Source organism: Camelina sativa, chromosome 16 (genome assembly GCF_030686135.1).
Source record: "Camelina sativa cultivar CO46 ecotype springtype chromosome 16, ASM3068613v1".
Lineage (NCBI taxonomy): Eukaryota > Viridiplantae > Streptophyta > Magnoliopsida > Brassicales > Brassicaceae > Camelina > Camelina sativa.
In genome coordinates, this window is record NC_141895.1 from 28945247 (window position 1) to 28966215 (window position 20969).

Genomic DNA, 20969 nt, shown 5'->3' on the forward strand with positions numbered 1-20969 from the left:
AAATATGATTTCTTGCTAGAGGACGGGTTGAAATTTCAAGAAATATGATTTCTCAGATTAAATTAAAGTTTGGAATAATGTTGTTTGATAGCTTTGCTTGGTCAAGATGATTTTGACAAACATAAGTTACATATTTGGTCCTAAAACTAATATGCCATATACTATGGGTTAAGTCATAGAATTAACAATCAAAATAAAATATATAATTTTAAATACTAAACAAATCAAAGAAAATTAACAAACAAATTTTTTTTTTATCACACAACTTAACCTGTGTATACCGCGGATCAAAATATAAATATACTAAAAGATCTTACAAAATAGATGTTATTTTCGTAAGTCATATTCAGCATATGATTTCATGACATAGTGTTCCAACAAAAAAACTTTAAAACAAATAAACAATCACATATTGATGTTTTGAATAAAAATTACAAACTAAACAAAAACAATGTCAACATGTGTTGTAGTAAGAGTCATATTCTAGTTCTTATTTATAAACACAACCGATATATAACCTCGTTTAACTATAAAATCTAAACCAAAATAATATTTAACTTTCTTTAATTAAAAGTATACATAATTTGTTTTCTAAATTTCTTAATTTAATTTTAAATTAATTATTAAATAAAATATTATATAGAAGATTATTGATTGAAAAAAGGAGGTGAATAACCTAAGAAATCAGGTAAGTTGGTTAATATGACTTTTGGTTATTAATATAAATGGATTAGATTAAAAAAAAAATCAAAATTCATTTGGACGATGGTAAAATAAATGCTTCTTCTATTCGTCGTCGTCTCATTTATTATATTATATATAGTCTTGGAGAACACTCTAAAATAATTGGGAATATATTTTGCTTCTCTTCTTTCCTTATATTATTATTTAGTGTATTCATTCATTCTCTCTCATATTCGGAATTCGGAAATATCACTTGCTGTCAGCAATTTTCCACTATTGTATGGAATAAAAAAAAAAAGAAGGGTTTCCACTGACTAGAGTAGGGCATCTCTAAAATAATTTTCCACTATTGTATGGAATAAAAAAAAAAAAAAAAGAAGGGTTTCCACTGACTAGAGTAGGGCATCTCTAAAATAATTTTTTGTTCTTGTCTATTATCCTCCGGCGCTGCCATGTCCCTCCACCGCATTATCCTCGGCGGCAGCAAAAATCTCTCTCTAAGGAAGGCCTTGTATTCCCCGATGCGTAACTTATCCAGTTTCCCTCTCGGAAGAGAACCATCCTCACTCCCCTGGAAGGCGCTCACCACTAAGAAAGTTGATCAAAACTCCACTGCTACTTACTGCGAGGACGACCGTCCGATTTCTCTGCGCTTCAGAGTCAGCTCAATGATCGAGCTCTGTCAATTGGACAAGGCGGCTCAGATGTCGAGCCTGGCCGCCTCGGATGAGTATGTCGACCTCCCCTACACGGTGCCAATGATATGCAACAAAATCATCGGCGCCATGTACGACGCCAAACGCTACGACGATGCCATCGCTCTGTTTCATTACTTCTTCAACAAGTCTGACCTGATCCCCGACATCTTCACCTATAACCTCATCATCAAAATCCACTGCGATGAAAACAATGTAGACGACGCGTTCGAGCTATACCGTTACGCTAAAACACTTGCTGTACCAGATATCGACACACACATGGCTTTGGTCAAAGGTCTTCTAATGGCCGGGAGAATTGTAGACGCTCTGGGTTTTGTAAAAACGCAAAAGCTTTGGGATTCGGAGGTTTACAGCTATCTAGTCCGCGGGTTCTTGGATCTGGGAAACCACGAAAAGGCTTATGAATTATTCCATGAATTTGACCACCACATCATGCTTCATCACAGTGAAGATCACAACATAAGGAGAGCGGCCGTGGAAGCCACATTTGTTGAGTACTGGTTTAAACAAGGCAAGGACGAAAAGCTATGGAGATTTACAGCTCTATAACCAACAAAAAAGATGAATTGCTGCTACTGTATATTAACACTGGGAATGCCCTTTTAAAGATTTTGTTTGGGAACGGCAAGAAAAGAGAGGCTTGGGAATTGTTTGAAAGGATGATAACCAATTCCAAGACCTTTGATAGAGAGACCTTTAAGATAATGGTGAAGGAGTGCTTCGAGCTCAAGGAATTCGAGATAGCCGTCCAGACTTTTAAGAGGCCTGAGTTGAGAAGGTCATCTCAGTGTTACCGTGAAATCATTTCGAGGTTTTGTGCGCTCGGGATGATGTCTGAAGCACATGCTTTGTTTGAGGAAGTTTGGTCTGACGAATTTTTGTGCCCTGATGTTCCTACGTTTAGATCGATGATCAATGGATATGCTAAACTTGGAAAAGTGGATGATGCAATAGAGATGTTGAAAAAGATGGTACATACAACTCTACTCAATGTTGCTGTTACTGAGGCCCAATAGCTTTAATTAATTAATCCAACTTTTGATTAGTAGTTTCCGGTTTTTATCTCTTTTCTTCATTGGTAAAGAAATTCAAGGATATATATATATATATATATATATATATATATATATATATATATATATATATATAACCCAGCACAAGAAGGGGAAGAAGAAGTAAGGCCAAGATTCATAAATCTACAAGACATTCTCTATTGGTTGCCTTTTGCTTCTCGGTCTCAGTCCTAAACTCTTTTGCTAGTCTTACTCTTGTCTTTTTTACTATCTTTAGTTTCCGCCTTAATGAAATGTAATGAGAAACTAGTCTCAGCGGATTTGGTCTACAACTTGAATTCACCATCTCTCTCTATGTGTGTGTTAGTTACTGGGATTACAAGATGGCTATATACTTAAAATTTTGAACACGTACAGGATTTTTAGAGAAGTAAATGATAAATCTTAGATAAAAAACGAATTTTAAGTACTTCTTCGTTGACTTTTTTGCAAGGTTTATGAGGTATAAAGAAATTCAAATTGCAACATAAGCAAAAACAAGTGGGTTATATATACTAGAATTTGTATTCGAGCACGCACCAGATTTTAATTTAAAATATTTTCCATCAATATAAATTCTTGAGCTCAAATATAATTATTCAAGATTTTGAGTATAAATCTATAAAACACTAAAATTACTTTACTAAGTGATATACAACATATAGATTCATAGAATGGTTCATTCCATATTCATATACCATGAAAACATATTTTTAAAAGTTTTACCGTCGAACATCGATCATTTGCCTAATTATAGAGATCATTTAAAAATATCGATATCCCACCTTAAATACAAATATAAAAAGTTTCATGAACATTTTTAGTGCTATGTCACTACAACGGAATTGTCCAAGTGCATCACCTGCCATAATATAATTTTCAATCAAGTCAAGAATGCTTAGATGGTGAAACGGTTAACCCGACAATGAATATCCGTTCACTAATCCAAGTTACATATTTTTCTAAAACCTCATATGTTATTATCAAATGTTAATTTTGTGATGCAACCACAGTTTTGTCTTCTCAAAAAAACATTATGTACTTTAAATATGTTTCTGCCAATATTTTGGATTAAAAGCATTTGATAAAATCGATGAAATCTCTAGCTCGTTTTATATTTTACCTTTTTATCATGTTATAGAATTGTAACTTTAGTTGATAATATGTCTTATGTATATGCTACACAAATTATAGCTTTTTTTATCAATAAATGAATATTTAAAATAGTAATTTTTAATACAAAATAATATATATAGCATTGCTTAGGTGGATGTTGATGTGGAGAAAAGTTAAATTTTTATATATACACTAGATTTCAACCCGCGGTAAACCACGGGCATATATAATTATTTATATTTTATGTTGTATTTATTTGTTAAATATTAGATGTTTTGTAAATAGAGCAATAACTAAATTTTTCAGCCATTTGTTCGGCTAAATATTTATATTAGTTTTTAATACACTTCATGATCATTTGTTTGTTATGTTTAGTTTGTTTTGTTTAGTGTCTAAGATTCTATTTTGATTTTTAATTATTATAACAAAAATAAGGGATCTAAATACATAATAAGTAATTTATATGATGTGATTAAGTCATATTTTTCCTAATGATTTAATTAGTTTACACAATCTTAAATAAATCAACTTGATTTTATATGCCAAATATTCTAATATTATTAGTGTTGACAAATAATAAAATCAGGATTTTAATGTTAGCACAAATTTAATGATAATATAAATTCCAACATGTCCTCTTTTTAACCTATCTACTATATAACCACATTATGTAGTATTTAAAACATTTTTTTAATTTTACATATTCGTAGTATTTTAAAATTTGATTAAGTTTATATATATTAATTAAAATATTTAAATAAATGCGAATCGAAGTTCTTCTTACATTATGAATTAAAGTTTATGTTTCCATATTGATTACTATAATTTTTTAGTTGGAATGGAATGCAAACTATTTAGGAAACAAAATCTAAAGTAATGTTATTTTTGAAAAAAAATTAGGGATTAATTTTGTAAATAAGTTTTTAAATAAGTATAACGTCAAGGGTAAAACGATATTTAGGAAAAAATTATTATGTAGAGATATCTTATTTTAATACATGTTTCCACATTATTTAGGAAGAATTTATAATGTATAGATATCTATGAGATATTTTAGGAGTTTTATGGATTCTGTATTATTTTGTTTTGGAAAATCGGTTGTATCATTGAGAGTTTGAAAGATTATAGTAAACTTATAGATATGTTGTATAATTAATGGCAATAAAATATTAAGTTTTTGGTCGATTTCTTTTATTTTGCTAATTGAGTTTTTTGAATTGTTTAGGGATCAATATAGCAAAATAACAATTTAAATATGTACAAATAAAAAGGTAAACATATAAAATGTACTTCAAAAATGTGTATATATATATATATATCTATTTTTTTATATTTAAATAAAATAAACTACAAATAAGATCTAATGATGGTGAAAGGAAAATTATAATTTTTTTAAATATGTTAGTTTAAATTAGGTAGAGTTATTTTAGGAAATTTGAAAGAAAAAATGCATATGGATAACCAGCTGACAAGTATCCGATTTATACGCCAAACTCAACGAAATATCCAATTTTATTTTTTTTCAAATTGACTCGACCCAAATTCCATTTTGTACTTCATATGGATAATCAATCAAACACAGAATAATGATGATTTAGATGGTCAAAACTAGAAATCTAAATCAGTAGATTGGTTTTAAAAAAAAAGATTACAGAAAAATCTGAACCTTTTATCATATTCAAATTAGTGACATATATATATATATATATATATATATATCCAAAATTGGTTTCTTTTTTCGGATATAGGATAAAGGTGATGACCATAGGTAAACAAAGACTTGACCATGATTCACTACATGTACACGTAAAAACAAACATAAATTCAAAGGGCAACAAACAATCTAGGCCTAAAATAAAAATGTATTGAATCAATCAACCAAGAAACAAGTGTTGATTGTTTGAGAGTGTTTTAGATCCGAGCTTGCTTCCTTATCAGCCGAGCTCTCTCACCTCTCAGCAATCCCCAAACATTAAAACAACACAATGAAAGAGATAGAAACAGTTATTGATGATTAAATCCGCGGGAGAACGAAGTCACCGGCGAGTGCAAGAGAATGAAACCGCTATAAAGTTTAGCTGCAAGAAAACTGTAACCAAGGAAATTCCTTGGTAAAAGCACAAGAGAATCGAAAAGCGGGAAGAGGAGAACAAACGTAGAATTGTAGGAGAATCACAACACTCTATCATCCATCAACGAAAAGAAAAAGAAAAAATTCTGATTTGGGAAAATTTTCTTTAACGGCGTATGAAACAATGAAGGAGAAGGGTTTCGAGAATTAATATTAATTTTCTTTTATAGGATTTTAGAAAAAATTAATAATTTGAAGGAAAGACTCTTTATATATTATAGGTTTTCAAGTGAGGGTAAAATTGAATTTTAAATATAATAAAACCTAAATACAACAAAACTTTTTTTTTTAAAAAAATAATAATAAAAAAACCATAGATGGACAAATTTTTTTTTAAAAAACATCATTTTAAATCCAAATATAAAATAAATAAAAGGAAAAGATAATAACAGCCCAATACACCCACGTTGTTTTTAAGAACTCGGTAAAATTAATTGATGGCCAAAAATTACAAAGAAAGTATGATGCCTAAAGCATTTGCTTCACCAGATTCAGATCTGGAGCGGCTCAAGTGAGAGCTGAGCGACATGGCCCAGAAAATGATCAACCATCTGGTTTGAGATTCGGACAACATCCTCCACTCTCCCTGCCTTAATATACGCATCCATCAATGTAGTATATGAGGAAACGTCAGGATTTATGGTGTTTAGCGACCGCATTTCGGCAAAGAAACGCTCTGCCTCATACAGCAAGCCTACCTCGCAAAACCTAGCGATGATGTTTTGATAGAGTTTCTCCTGTTGTTGGCACTGTCGCTTCATCTTGTGAGGCCGGACCCTCTTGAAAGTGTGGATGGCCGCGTAAAACCGACCCATCTTGAAGCACTCATTCACCATTAGATTTAGTGTATCTGTATCACAGCGGAAAAGCACTTTCTTGCTATCATCATCTAAAAGATGGTCAAACAATTCCCAAGCTTCGGTTTTCTTGCCATAGTCTAACAAAACTTGAAGGAGTGCATGTGTACCAGTCGGTTCCCCGTCTATCACCTTCATAATTCCTAAATTAGAAGAAAATACTTGGAAAAAAGTTTCAATAGTGCGTCGGTAACACTCCATTGCTTCCTCCTCTTTACCTTACTTGAGCCAGTACTCCATAAATTTCGCAGTATTTCCAAGATTGTAGTAGCCGTCTCTAACCTTTAGTGCCTCGAAGAGTTTATGGGCCTCTTCGAAGTCCCCCAAATCCAAAAATCCACGAATCAAACTGTTAGAAACCTCCAAACCCTTTCCGAAAGGCCAAAAAACCCTTGCGTATCGAGTACGAATAATTTCTCGTATAGGATGGATACATGGCTTCATCGAACTCTCCGTCTTGAGCCAACCGTTTAATCCCGAGAAGGGTCGTTCTGGCCTGAAATTTGGACGAGTCTTCAAACAAGGCTTTGAGTATGCGATTGAAAGAATACCTTACGGGTATCATCTTGTGCTCGACGAAGAAATAACTGGCCAAATCCAAGGCGTCTCCATACCTCTCGGCTTTGCACATGGCCACCACGATTGCGCCGCATGTCCAGTCCACTGCTTCCTCGTTCTTAAGGTCTTCATCAAATAATTCAGAACGTTTTGTTCTTTCAATCGCCAAGGGAGCAAGGCGTGCGTGCTTAGCCGCCGCGTCGAGGTCCAACAAGCGGATCAGGAAATCTACTCTATCTCGTAGAGCGATTGGTTGGCAATCGCAATTGGCCATGTAGGCTTCCCCCGCCAACGTAAATCGGAGGAGAAGCGAGAAACAGAGCGCAAAGAGAGAGTGGAAGCACTGGTGTTGAGGAAGCCGCGGCGGAGGCTGCACAGAATCATTGTCGGGAATTATCTTTTTACTTAAAAAATTTTGCTTGTCTAAATTAATAATAATAGTACAGCTTCTGACGTCTGAACGCTGAAATAAATGCTTCTTCTATTCGTCGTTGTCTCATTTATTATTATAGTCTTGGAGAACACTCTACAATAATTGGAGATATCTTTTGGCTTCTCTCCTTTCCTTATATTATTGAAATAAATAAAATTATCCCATTTTTTTTTAAATCTAATATGCTTTAAATGTCAAGATTTTACAACTCTTTTGCATTAATTTTTTAATACATGACTTGTATAAAACAAAAAGAACTCTTACAAAAACATTAACAGTAAAAAAAAAACTTGCATAATCGTCTCTTGGATGTTAATGTCTTCTTTTTCACATTTGATTTATTAGGTTTAGCTTATGAAAATTATCTGCAATAGAATCAACGCATTGCCGGGTTCTCTGCTAACTCAGTAATCATAAACCATCCAACCAAAGATTGGATCAAGACGAGCATTTGAATCGACTTGATGGAGGAATCTTTGATAAATATTCCTCGACCTTGGTCATGGAGTTCCCACAAAGTTGAACTCAATGATAAGTCAAGTCCAGGAAAATGTAAGTAAAGATCAAACACGGTGTCAATTCTTTGGAACCATATGAAGGGACACTGGAACAGAGATAATACCAGTGATTTTCTCATAAACTAGAACCATTTTATTAACCGGTTGCGACCCCGTGACAATTTATGAACACTAGGAAGACATATCTCTAGTCATTTTCATACAAAAATGCATACCTTAAAACCACACAAATCCGAAACTGTAATAATAACTAAGATCCTAACCAACAGATTCCTCCCACTTAAGATCAAGGTAGATTTATAATTACATATATATAGCATATACTTGGATTAGTTAGCAAAATTATGTGGTGATATGTACGTAGAAAATGATAATAGTAGTTGTTTTTGTCTTGTTTTATGTACATATGAGAAATCGATCAATATCGATTTGTTAACAATGATATAGCACTAATTACATCATTAGTTTATTATTGTTCTGTAGACTTTTAGCAGATCAATGTCGGAAACTACAGTCCGAATTAAACGAAACAAACTTGTTACTTAATTTTTACTTAATAAGAGGGTCTGATAATACATTAGCTTAAACATCCTCCTCCACTTAAACACCACCAAAGAAAGAACCCATAACGAGTCTTTGTTTTCATTATATAAACAAAAAAGTGTTTCTCGTCGAACAACGTCTTTGGAGCTCTCTCGCAATCTCCTTCTGTTACCGATTTAATTGGTCTTTTGATTCGCTTCGACGAGAATGGAGAAGTAATTTTGGGGGAAAGCTATGGCTGATTTGCTCTTTTTTATTATTATTGAAATATATTATTCATTCGTCCTTTGTGTTGCTGTGCTTCAATTAGATGAGTGTATAAATTACTCACCGTCCGTCCACCAAAACAGCACGGTATACCTTATGATGTATACAACAAGTTCTATTGCCAGAAATATTATTATACTGAGACAATACAACTTAATTAAACGAACCGAATTAAGTTGCAGCTGTAAACACTAAACTCAGAGTATCGATCACTCAAATAACAATTTTGCATCATCATTACCAAATAAAGAGATCCGAACTTAGAAGAGTTCAGTTTCCTTGTGGGTATGGATAACACAGTCCGACTGTGGGTAAGCCACACAAGTCAAGACATAACCTTTCTCCATGTGGCTATCCTCGAGAAACGAACCATCAGACTGGTCAACTTTGCCCGTCACAATCTGACCGGCACAAGTGGAACAAGCACCGGCTCTGCAAGAGTAAGGCAAGTCAACTCCAGCCTCTTCAGCTGCATCCAAGATGTATTGGTCGTCTTGCACCTCGAACTCATCTTCTTGACCATCAGGTCCTAAGAGCTTGACCTTGTATACAGCTGACATGGTGGCACCTGAGTTGGCTGAGCATTTCAAACCAAAGGATCTCGAAACCTTGTTGGTTGATCCAACTGATAAGTTCTTGTTGGTAGTGAGTTTGTTAGTGGGATGGCTTCTAAGAACCGCCTTGGTCATGCTAGTTGAAGAAGAGATTCGCACAGTCGCCATTCTTTTTTTTTGTTTTCACCTGCGTTCACAAACAAGTTTTACAGTTCAGGGTTTCTTGCAAACATTAATCAAAACCTTAAATCATCTTTTGTTGAGAATGTGCATCACAAGTTGCAATGGAGACTAGAACCAAAAAACAAATCTGTTCCCAATAGCAAAATATGATGTGAAGATTATACTATATGGAGCGTAATGAGAAGATTCAAGCTTAAAAGCTATATTAGACCTTCACTCGATGCTCCAAAACATGTTTAATTATCATTAAATAGACTATTCAACATAACAAAGACCTACAAAAGAACAACTTGAGATCGATCGAAGACGACTTCATAAAAAACAAAATTGATCAGATATATAAGATTAAAGCTGCAGCATCACAATAAATCCAAGATCAAATCGATCAGATAACGAAAACGAAAGATACTAGAGTATTTTTTTTGTTGTCCCCACAACAAGTCAATAAAAGAAAAGTAGTAAGATCGATCATCAGATCAAAAATTAAACTTTAGAGAACAAACATAAAGTCAACAAATCTGAAAGATGAAACTTACCGAGAGAGAGATTGAGAGAGAGAAGGAGGGAGGCGGAGAGTGCGAGAGAGATGGTGTTTGGGTTGGTGGAGGTTTGAGAAAGAAAGAGAGAGAGAGAGGTGAAAGCAAAATATATAAAAAAGGGGAAGGCAAGGCAGTGTGGCTTTTGGAAGGCCGTGACGGCCCAACTTCTGCCACCTGACCTGAAACGGCTCTCTATATTTTTATTTTTATTTTTTTTTCTCCCATTATTCTGCTATTTCATATCAAAAAGAGAATTATGTAAAACATATATTTATCTAAGAAAATCATATAAATTACATTTAATTTTTGATAATTAAGAAAAAAAAATTAATGTTAGTTATAATAAAAACAATTATGATTTGTTTCGTGAAAGGCAGAAAAATTGTATTAAAATTTTTTATATACATTAATCAAACTTATTTTGATAAAGTAATGGAAAACTTTCCTTAATATACTTGATTTAGGTAATTTGAACTCTAATTTTCTTGCATATATATATATATATATATATTTCTTATACTAAAAAATTACAGAGATTTGGTTCATTGTGTTTTTTTAGGTTCCAAATTAAATAATATTTACAGGGAAATCATAATAAATTAATAATACATAAGTATAAAGTTTTTAATTGTTTAAATTAACTTTTTAAAAATAGAATTTTATAACAAATCGGAACATACTATTTTGATATTTGGGTACAATGTTTGTTTGGTATAAATATATTTTTTTTGGACAATTATTTTGGCATTTTGAAAACTAGTAACAACTTACAAAGCTCTAATTATATTAAGCAACGCCTCCTATGAATTTTGTCATAAGAAGTCACCAATTATTTCGTTACATATATAAAAATGAAAATCCAAAAACTTTACAAAATACATATTAAATAAACACAATTTAACACACACACAAATTCTTGTTCATGTATTGCACAGTCGAAACAATTGATGCCTCCTATGAAGTCACCTACACCCTTACGGTGACGATTCATGAACACTAAAAGGCATACCTCGAGTCATTTTCATACAAATGCATACTTTCAAACCATACAAATCCGTAGAATGAAACTGATAATAATAACTAAAAAACCACTTAAATAACAATTGTCATGATATTAATAACTTTACTTAATATACTTGATTTAGGGAAATTGGACTCTAATTTTCTTGCATATATATATTTTTTATACTAAAAACTAAAAAGATTTGGTCCATTGTGATTTTTAGGTACCAAATTAAATAATATTTACAGGGAAAACATAATAAGTTAATAATACATAAGTATGAAAGTCTTTAATTGGTTAAATTAACTTAAAAAAATACTTTTATAACAAAATGGAACATACTATTTTGAGATTTGGGTACAATGTTTGTTTGGTATATTTTTTTTTTGGACAACTATTTTGACATTTTGAAAACTAGTAACAAACTAACAACTTACAAAGCTCTAATTATATCAAGGGAAATTGGCAAGTAACCAAAAAATAACTATAATTAAATGAGTACCTATCTAACCATCTAAGTATTATATACCTTTATATCAATATGTATTAAAATTTTGTGAAAACTAAAAGTAGTATAAAGAACACTTTCGTTGCGTAATCGCTTTTTGTTGATGGATGAGTGAGACCAAAGGTCAATTTTCACAATCTTACAACGGGTGTCCCTTGACTCACACCATTGGACATATGCAACGCTTAGGACCTACCCTAAACTCCTAGAGTGGTGTTTTCTTTCTTTAGTTTTCTAATCATATTATTTGCTTCTCTTTAAACTATTATATGCCGACACAAACCGACGAAACTTGAATTATTTTGGTGTACAAATCTTCTCGTTTCTCCTATTGTCTAGTAACAAAAAAACCGACTAGTTATTGAACCTTACATTTGATTATTCAACTAAACGACGAAATCAAAACTTTTTTTTTTCGTTTTAATAGAATAAATCAAAATGTTTTACCACCTTTAAATGCATAAAAAGACTTGATTATTCATCTAAAACTCTTTTTGTAATTGGGATCACAAAGCCACATCATTATAATAAACGTATTTTGTGTTACAAAAAAAAAGCTAGTTTTAGGATCGTGCTCTGCACGGTAGAAAACAATAATATGTGACAAACGGACACTAAAAGAAAAATAATTGTTTTGTCAAAAAATTGTTAGTGGAGATTTTGGCACTCGTAAACAATCGAATACCTCTGTTTTTCTTTCATTATTATGTACTGAGCTTTAACTGATAACTCATGAAACTTCATCAGGACTTTTGTATGTTGTACTTGTATACTTTTATAGTCAAATTATGAAGATTTGAAGGTAAATTCATTTGTTATTGATGGTAATAGAGTTTAGTGTATAGATAGATACTATTTTGATTTTGATGCAAATCCCTTCTTTACTCGTCTCAGGTTAACATCTTAGGTTGTCTCCATTGTAATATATGCCTTAGTCGTGTTATTACATAAGAAGAAGTTTGTCAAATGACGAAGTTTGATTATATTGGTTAGATTTGTTATTTCCCTCCTCATTGTTCTTACTTCTTTATAGTTCTAAGGATGCATAACATGGTTCGTTGTCTTTGACTCTGTCTTATTATGGTTTTATGATAGCTTTAGTTTTTGTTGTATCAGGAGCGGGATCAAGTATTCAGGTTCGGCTTCGGGTCTTCGGGATCAGCTCCAACTCCACCAAGGATACTATTCTAGTGTTTCACACGGTAAACTCGGTAATAGTATAAAACAGTAAGGTCCATGCAACTTAGCTGAAACGAGCAAAATGCGTAAAGAAATAGTTGTGCTTGCGTAAATTGATTATATTGTCTGTTCAAAATATCGAAAATATAACGAAGAGAAGTAAATACATAATAGAGAGTGGACCTAGTTGAACGTTGATAATTGGTGGTGGTTCCATCGCTCTCGGCCTGGCCTAGTAGCATCATTTTAAATGGGGAGATTTCGAAATTGACTAGCAAAAATATAACAGTAAGACCCATGCAACTGACGAGAAAGGAGATTTGTTTTGGGTTTAGATCATTTGAACAAATTTAACAGATTGCAAGCCTTGAGCTATCATCTAAACATTGTTTTATAATGTTGATCCTTACCTCTTCAATAAAGATGACACAGTAACTATAGAGCCGATATTATCTTTTGTTGAAGATAATTAAAGAGAAATAAGCTTTCGATTCAAAACCGCAGAACACACCCTTGACCTTGGAGACTAAACCAAAGGAATCACGCAATCGAAAGAAAACTTCAGTACAGACTGTACAGTACTGAACAATTCAAGCAAAAAACCAAAATATAAAACCTCGGCAAGGCTTTTGCTTGCAGTCATTTAGTTGAGCAACCAACTATACATTCAAGAATAAATCAGAACAATTCCTTATCAAACAAATCCTGGAATCAAACCTTGAAGAGTTTGACCTAGATATCTCATAAATTTGTTTGTTATGGAAGGAATTTGTTTCAAACTAATAAAAAACATATTTTAAGGGGAAAAATGATAGTTGAACAGAATATTGCATAATATATTGTCAAACCAAAAACAACTGCTAATATCAATCCAAACCATATCCAAACAAGGCACAGATCTCTGAAACAAAAACACAATGCAAAAATTCTGAGATGGAAGGAGTAGAGAAGAGAGAGCTCAAAAGATTCTTTGTGGTGGTCCCATGGTGCTCTTCAAGTACAAACACCTTACCTGCACCAAGATTCAAATCAATGAGCAGATTAGACAAAAGATTTAGATAGAGATTAGACACAATCATAGCAATTAGACACCATAATAGGATTTAGACATACGTTTTGCCAGTTCTTTTTCAAGAGCGAGACAAGGAAGTTGACGCTCATTTGCACATTCTGGAAAAGCTGCTTCTCTTCCATGGAAAGGTTACCAACAGCAACACCCATACATAGAACTTTCTTCAACTGGAACTTCACAGTAGCTTTGGTCTCATTCACCTTACCTTCCAAAGACTCTTGGTGACTCACTAGAGTTGGGAACTTACCTGTTCATCAATCAAGAACAAAAAAAAGAAGAAGAAAGTTCAAACAAAAGAGCTTGAAAAATGAGACCATTATACTCAAAAGGATTTGATAGTTCAATCGAGTTATAGAAGAAACTTGCCTGCCTTGTTCAGACCAGGACCAAGAAGACGAGGAATCTGCTTAATGACAGACTCAGAAGCCAAGAAAGCATGGTACTTCTTGGCAAGCTTCTTAACAAGCTTCTTGTTCTTGTTGAGCTTCTTCAAAGCCTCAACATCCATGTAGTCAAGTCCCATTTTCTCAGCCTATCATAAACAAACAACATATACTCTTGCCTCAATCTCCGATACAAAACTTGCAGAATCATAACAATCAAACACTATACACAGAAAAAGCAGAGAGATTTGAAATCACCTCTTCAACATGCTGAGCATCTCCAAGCATACAGATCTTCATTTTGGGACGAGGAATGTGAGGGAGCTTAACAGATCCACTGAAACGCTTGTCCTTTTGTGGGTCGTAGTTCTTCAAACCAATCTGAAGCTCCACTGTCTCCACAAAGTTACGCTTCTTCTCATCAGATTTGCCCTTGATAGTAGTAATGGCTTCCCTAACAGCCTCACTCTGAAGCTTACTATATCACAAACAAACCCATTTCACCAAATTAGATTAATGTAATGTACTTTAACGTTCTATTGAACAAGCAACATCAACTTCTATGATCCATTGAGCAAACTACTCTCTAAGCCATCAATCTCAGCAAAATCAGCTAATACTAAACCTATAGCAATAAAAAGGCGCAAAAGGAAAGATTTTCTAAAGTACCTCATCTTGAGTTACTTCTCAGTTCACGAAACTCTGTTCCTGGAAACGATAAAGCAAAACAATAAGAGATCAATTAGAGAGAAACAAAAAATGTTCAATTTTGAGCTAAAAATGTTGAAATGACTTAGTATTCAGATAAAGCCAACAGAAATCGAAAACGTAATAGTGAAAGGTCATGAAATTACAACGAACGAAGAAGACGAAAAGAGAAGTGACGATGTTTCGAGAGAGACGAACCTGTGAATGGTGAAGGAAGCGGAAACCCTAATTATGTTTCAGAGGCGGCTGAAGATTTTATACCAAGGAAGAAGAACAAATGAAAGGAAGAGACTAAAACCCTAGTTGGATTGATTTCGTTTCATGATGGGCCTTTATTACATTGTTGGGCCGAATCGCCTGTGATTTTTACTAATTAAGCCCGTCGCTCAATGTGTTTGCTAAAATCCAAATTGTATATGACGTTTAGACTTAGTATATAAAAAAAAATTAATCAAACATGAACCTAGCTCATTATTTGAATCTCTTATGTGAGATTTTGATTTGGTCAGATCTTTATGCATGAGAAATTTTGATAGACAAAACCATATTTGGATGAAACAATAACACTTTGAAAACTTTTGATGGCCGATAAGTTTAATTTAAAGTTATTCGATGATATAAAGCTAATTAGTGATACTCATGAATTTTTTAAAAAAGATCCATCAGACACAGAAACTTGTATCAAGCCATGGTATAAACCCAAGTAACAACAACATTTTAGAATCATTCCAACAAACGGACACACAAAAACAAAGAGATGTTAATCACCTCCTTCGACATGTTTCAAGCATAGGCAGATCTTCATTTTCGGGCAGGAACGTGTGTGAGCTTAACAGATCCACTTAAACGCGTATCTTTCTTCTCCTCAATAATTCTAATGGCTTCTCTAATAAGAGCAAGCTTCTCCTTATGTTTCCTCTCCTTTGGTTTTTCCACGATAGTCATAATGCTTCTCTAACAGCCTCACTCTGAAGCTTCACTGTCCCCTCAACGTTATGTTTCTTCTCCTCAGATTTGTCCCTAGTAGCTGTAGTGGCTTCTCTACAAGCCTCAGTTTGAAGCTTACTACTATAAAACCAACAAATCCATTTCACCAAATTAGATCAAGCGAATAAACAAGAGCTTTAAACTGAACCATGTGATTTAGCAACAACAACTCTCTAAACATATCAATCTTATAGCATGGTAATATATAAACAATAAAACTATAACAATAGAGATCTATATAAATTTTATCTCATATTGAGTTCCTTCTCCTCAGATTTACGCCTGATATTATATATGAGATATGATCATACATACAATTGAGAAATGGTATCCTTCTCCTCAGATTGTATGTACCAACGACCAAACCCATTGGAACTCAGATTTACAGAAATACGACATATGATCCATAGAGCAAGAAGACAACTGTATTAGCAAAATTAGCGAACAGTAAAACTATAGCAATAGAGATCTATACGAATACTGGTAGAGAAGCGTATAAAAGAAAGATTTTTGAAATACCTCATCTTTGAGTTTTATTCTCAGATCACGAATCTCTGATCCTCGAAATTCAAAAAGCTAGCAATAAGACGAAACGAGAGAAGTGATGATGTCGGAGAGAGACTAATCTCTAAGGTGAAGAAAGGGAAAGCCCTAATCTAGGTTAAGTGTATATTCATTTTAAAAGTAAATATTACTAGTTTTTTTACCGGATATGCGGTCGAACTAAATTATAAATTATTATATTTTGAATAATAATTTTTAATTTATTTAGTTTTCAAATTAGCAATTAATTAACTTTTGTCTAATTAATTTATAATTTTGTTTAGAATGTTTTTCTTGTTCATAGGTTTTATACAGTTTATAACCTAATTACATAAAATTTGTTATTAGATAAAATATAAAATTTTAGATTTGTTTTGTTTTCTAGAATTAAATAGAGGTATATGTCTATATGGTATGTTAGAGTATATTTTTACGTATATACAAGTTTTTTTGTTAGAGTATTAAGTATGTATAAAATTTTGTAGTTCATATACTAAATAATTTATAAGTTAGTTTTTAAACTATGATTACAAATCTACCGTATATGAAATAAACTAATAGTTTTAGTGTTGGTTCTATAGTCCAAACCCTCCATGCTAAGTGAATCATGTAACATGTTCAAATATTTTTAATCTGCAAAAGATCATCATACGAAACCCGTGAAAGTAAAAGTAGTATGTGAGGCTAAAAATTACCTTTTTATCAAATCAATTTTTCAAAATTTTTATCAAGTAAAATATAACTTTTACAACTAAATATTTTATTAAAATCTATTTATTATTTGATACATGAGAGATGAAATAAAATAACGAAAATACTCATTGGTATTTTCATGATTTTGGTACTTTATATTTAATAATTATATTTATATAACCTGATATTTTTAGATTTTCACCAATATATCACATTAATATATATATAAATTATACAATAGTTGCTGATCCGTTTTTCTTTGGCGAGATAGACACGACATAACTCCACTTTCAAGAGGCTTTGGGATGTCAAAATCACTTAAATGCCACATCTTTTGTGTTTGCATCTTAGGTTTCCTGATAATAAAATCACAAACACACAAAAAAAAAAATCATAAACACAAAAAAGTTTAATAATTGTTAGAAATAAATCTATTTTGAAATCGAGCACTTTAACACAACAACATTGTCAATCAATAATCAACATGCGAAGAATAACAAAATCTATAAAAAAAATATGCCTTGAAGATCTAAAATAGAGAAAGAAGCATAAAAACAAAATTTTCAGTGTTATCGTTCTACTATAATGTGTTTTTCCTTTTTACTAATGGCAAGATATATATATATATATATATATATAACCGATCAAAAGGATTAGGAGGATTAGTTTTAAATTCATGAGCAAGCAATATCTTTTATATTTTCTTATCATTACCTTGAATAAGATATCAAATTGAATGTTAAATATGTTTGTTACCTTTTAAAATCATAATGTTTTTTTGAATGATTGTTAAATTCAAAATTTATGTAGAACAATTACACTGAAATTAATGGCATTTGCTCCTATAATAGTTTACCAAATTTATCTAAAACACTTAGTTTCTATAAAAAAATCGAATATAGGTAGATTTAATTTGTTTTTCAGATTAACTAGTTATTGTCAATGGCATGCTTGTAAATAGGTTACAACTCTAGGACTTATTTGCTAAATGTCTCCAAAAATGTATATATATATATATATATATTAATTAAAGTGCTATGATTATGATATAAAAAGATTTTTTTAATGATATTCATTTGATGATTTTTTGATATAAAAACTATTTGAAAATGATTGATTTACAATAACATAAAATAAGGCGGGTGTCATGAATAAGTCACTACATTTTAATCCGCAGTACATGTTATTTGTGAGTAAATTAATTTTTAAGTTGTATTTATTTGTTAATTTTTTTTGTGTGTTTAAGATTTTATAAGTGTATTTTAGTTATTAATTTTATGATTTAATATGTGGTATATCCCGAAATTTTTTGATTTTTGACATAATATTAATTTAATTAACTTAATTAGATATGTATTTTACTCTACTATGGATGATGTTAACAAAAAGTCGTTAAAAGAGACAACAATACCAAAAACCACAACCGAATATCACCGAATAACAAAACTTAACTATGTTTGAAAAACTCATTGAATAAAAGAGATTTTTATAATTAAGCATGCATTGATACATCCATCCCATATGTCTTCAATTCTTTCTATAATTTTATTCTCAACTAAAATTGTGTTGAATTTCTTAGAGAAAAAGATAAACATTGAACACTTATTTTAGTTGCAAGACAATACCAACTTCTTTTTAGTGTCAAACTTGTTGTAGAATGCTTTAACAAAAACAAAAAAAAACGTGTTGTAGAATGTCCAAGGTCTTTTACTTTACCTGTGTTATATTCAAATCCCACAAATATGGGTTTTTTTGTTTAAATCCGTTAATATTTTTTTTAATGAATTAGTCCATTCCAAGTTGAACTAATCTTCGGCAAAGTAACCATAGAATCCAGATTATAAAACATTATTTATAAGCTAATATTATGAAACGAAAATATGAACTTAAATGGACAAAAGATCCGTCGTTCTGAATTATGACAAAACGTGATCATATAGGAGAAAAAGGACAAGAAATACACTTGTTGTGAGACTTATATGAAGGAAAAAAACTCAAAAATCTTTTGCGTTTAGAGTTTATAATTAGGTTGTTATTAAAAAGCAACGACTTTCTTTTACTGCAATATAATTACAACTTTTTCCCCTTTATTAATCTATAGAATCCTATTAATCATATATGCATAGTTTTTATTTTATTTTTGGTTTAAATATACGCATAGTTGATTATGTTACACTAATACACAATCATATCCTAAATTTCCCAAACAAACTTTATTTACATTTTTTTTACCTCTCTCGGAGATTCTGAGATTGAGGAGGAACTTCCTCATTATTTTCCGTTCTTCCATCATCAAAGTTCTGAGAGTAGCTCCTCTGATCATATCGGAACATGCTTCCGTCACGCGTTGAACGCTTTCTACTTTCACTTTTTGGCTTTCCACACAAATTCCCCATATTTTTGAAGATCTTTAATTGCAAAGTTTGTTCGAATGGAATTTTTTCTTCACGATATAAAACCTTTTTCTATTTGTTAAATTTTGTTCGATGTTTGAGAGATTTTGGTCCTTGTTAAACTATTTTCTGAATTAATTTTTAGGATAATACAACTACTTTGTTGTTAAAGGAGAGAAGCACCTACGTTTTACTGATTATCGTGATATCTTTATATAATGGGAGTCTGGGAGAAGATGATCATCTCTATTTAATGATTTTGCATGTGCTCATTAATAACGATTGAATATTAGTATAAGATCTTCCTCTGTGTGCTCATTAATAAATATTAGATGCATTGGATCGTCATGACATAATTACACCGTGTAAAGGATATCATGATCTTATACTAATATTCAATCGTTTGCCAGGTTTTGGCACGTGTCTGTAGTAAAAAAAAAAAAAAAAAAGGAAGTTACAAAATTTATCCAGATACTTTTGTATATAAAGCAAAGTTAAATATGATAAATTTTTATATTATACTAAAATAGCAAAAAAAGTTAACAAAGATGTGAAAGCATTTATAATGAAACAAAGAAATTTGGAATAATGACCAAAAAAAACATTTGAGAGTTTATAAATCTTATTGGAAAATAATATCCAAGAGTGACAAATTATGTGATAAGACTTCATAAGATTTTGACATTTATTCACTAATTTATTAGAATTTGACATGTGTCTAGATAATATAATTTAAAAAGATAAAGAAAAACAAAATTCTATCCAAGAGGCTTTAGAAGCTTTAAATTTAATTTAAAGTCTTAAAAGCAAAAAAGTTACCAATCATATTTTTAGAACTTTATTTTTTTTTTTAAGCTTTCAAAATCTAAGTGCTCACTTTTATACATTGTACTTTCAAAATTTTAAAGTCACAAATATGAAACTTTTTGGGCTGTAGAAAATAAATAAAAACAAAACTTTAGTTTTTTTTTTTCTCTTTCTTTTTTTTCCATGATGATTGAAACTTATTTTTACAATCTGTGTATTTATCACAAATATATTTTGATTTCTGTTATTTTGAGATCCATTTTACATTACTATTTTTGTATCAACAACTATTATAAACCATAATCAATTACTATTAATGTTTGGGCAAAAGTAATTGATTCGTTTAAAGACTATGGAAACAAGAAACATGTGTTGAATAATTGTTTTTATTGATCAAAGTCTTGAGCTCAAATACAAGAATTCAAGGCACAACGAATCAATCTATAAACCCTAGCTGCGTTCTAGAGTTGAGTCATGTGTCTTGGGTTTAAGGTCTCTTGCTTTGCTCTTGATCATCTCTCTCGTGGAGGCCGCTCTCC

The 20969-nt window shown here is 31.6% G+C and overlaps 4 protein-coding genes and 1 long non-coding RNA gene across 6 annotated transcripts; 1 reads left to right on the forward strand and 4 right to left on the reverse strand.

Annotated features, from left to right (window-relative positions):
• The first annotated feature begins 1070 nt into the window (after positions 1-1070).
• On the forward strand, positions 1071-2453 carry LOC104754080 (pentatricopeptide repeat-containing protein At3g60960, mitochondrial-like). The gene has a single exon (XM_010476237.2). It carries the CDS (start codon positions 1137-1139, stop codon positions 1950-1952), a length of 816 nt encoding a protein of 271 aa, XP_010474539.2. The 5' UTR covers positions 1071-1136; the 3' UTR covers positions 1953-2453.
• Positions 2454-6778: 4325 nt separating this feature from the next.
• Positions 6779-7391, reverse strand: LOC104752646 (pentatricopeptide repeat-containing protein At3g60980, mitochondrial-like). The gene is made up of 2 exons (XM_087492856.1): positions 7111-7391; positions 6779-7055 (listed from the first exon to the last, which is right to left on the reverse strand). Exons 1-2 carry the CDS (start codon positions 7389-7391, stop codon positions 6779-6781), a joined length of 558 nt encoding a protein of 185 aa, XP_087348982.1.
• Positions 7392-8980: 1589 nt separating this feature from the next.
• Positions 8981-10352, reverse strand: LOC104752648 (ferredoxin-3, chloroplastic). Its single transcript, XM_010474841.3, has 2 exons — positions 10152-10352; positions 8981-9619 (listed from the first exon to the last, which is right to left on the reverse strand). Exon 2 carries the CDS (start codon positions 9598-9600, stop codon positions 9139-9141), a length of 462 nt encoding a protein of 153 aa, XP_010473143.2. The 5' UTR covers positions 9601-9619; positions 10152-10352; the 3' UTR covers positions 8981-9138.
• A 3286-nt stretch (positions 10353-13638) lies between these two features.
• On the reverse strand, positions 13639-15346 carry LOC104752649 (large ribosomal subunit protein uL1y). Of its 2 annotated transcripts, none has more exons than XM_010474842.3 (6): positions 15206-15346; positions 14969-15007; positions 14558-14777; positions 14283-14448; positions 13958-14163; positions 13639-13856 (listed from the first exon to the last, which is right to left on the reverse strand). In XM_010474842.3, the coding sequence occupies exons 2-6, from the start codon at positions 14971-14973 to the stop codon at positions 13803-13805; spliced, it is 651 nt and encodes a 216-aa protein (XP_010473144.1). In that variant the 5' UTR covers positions 14974-15007; positions 15206-15346; the 3' UTR covers positions 13639-13802. The 2 variants fall into 2 exon arrangements, with proteins under 2 accessions (XP_010473144.1, XP_010473145.1); XM_010474843.3 differs by having other exon boundaries at positions 15154-15306.
• A 1930-nt stretch (positions 15347-17276) lies between these two features.
• On the reverse strand, positions 17277-19977 carry LOC147926064 (uncharacterized). The gene is made up of 2 exons (XR_015585463.1): positions 19463-19977; positions 17277-17586 (listed from the first exon to the last, which is right to left on the reverse strand). It is a non-coding gene; the product is annotated as an uncharacterized LOC147926064 (long non-coding RNA).
• Positions 19978-20969: the final 992 nt, after the last annotated feature.

What these genes read in the sequence shown, in the direction of transcription:
- LOC104752648 (XM_010474841.3), bottom strand. Translation starts at nt 9,600, where the DNA reads ATGGCGACTGTGCGAATCTCTTCTTCAACTAGCATGACCAAGGCGGTT.
- LOC104752646 (XM_087492856.1), bottom strand. Translation starts at nt 7,391, where the DNA reads ATGGCCAATTGCGATTGCCAACCAATCGCTCTACGAGATAGAGTAGAT. An exon ending in CACAAGATGATACCCGTAAG is followed by an intron (nt 7,056 to 7,110) that starts GTATTCTTTCAA and finishes TCCAAATTTCAG; the next exon opens with GCCAGAACGACCCTTCTCGG.
- LOC104752649 (XM_010474842.3), bottom strand. An exon ending in ATGCTCAGCATGTTGAAGAG is followed by an intron (nt 14,449 to 14,557) that starts GTGATTTCAAAT and finishes TGTTTATGATAG; the next exon opens with GCTGAGAAAATGGGACTTGA. An exon ending in TCCTGGTCTGAACAAGGCAG is followed by an intron (nt 14,164 to 14,282) that starts GCAAGTTTCTTC and finishes ATTGATGAACAG; the next exon opens with GTAAGTTCCCAACTCTAGTG.
- LOC104754080 (XM_010476237.2), top strand. Translation starts at nt 1,137, where the DNA reads ATGTCCCTCCACCGCATTATCCTCGGCGGCAGCAAAAATCTCTCTCTA.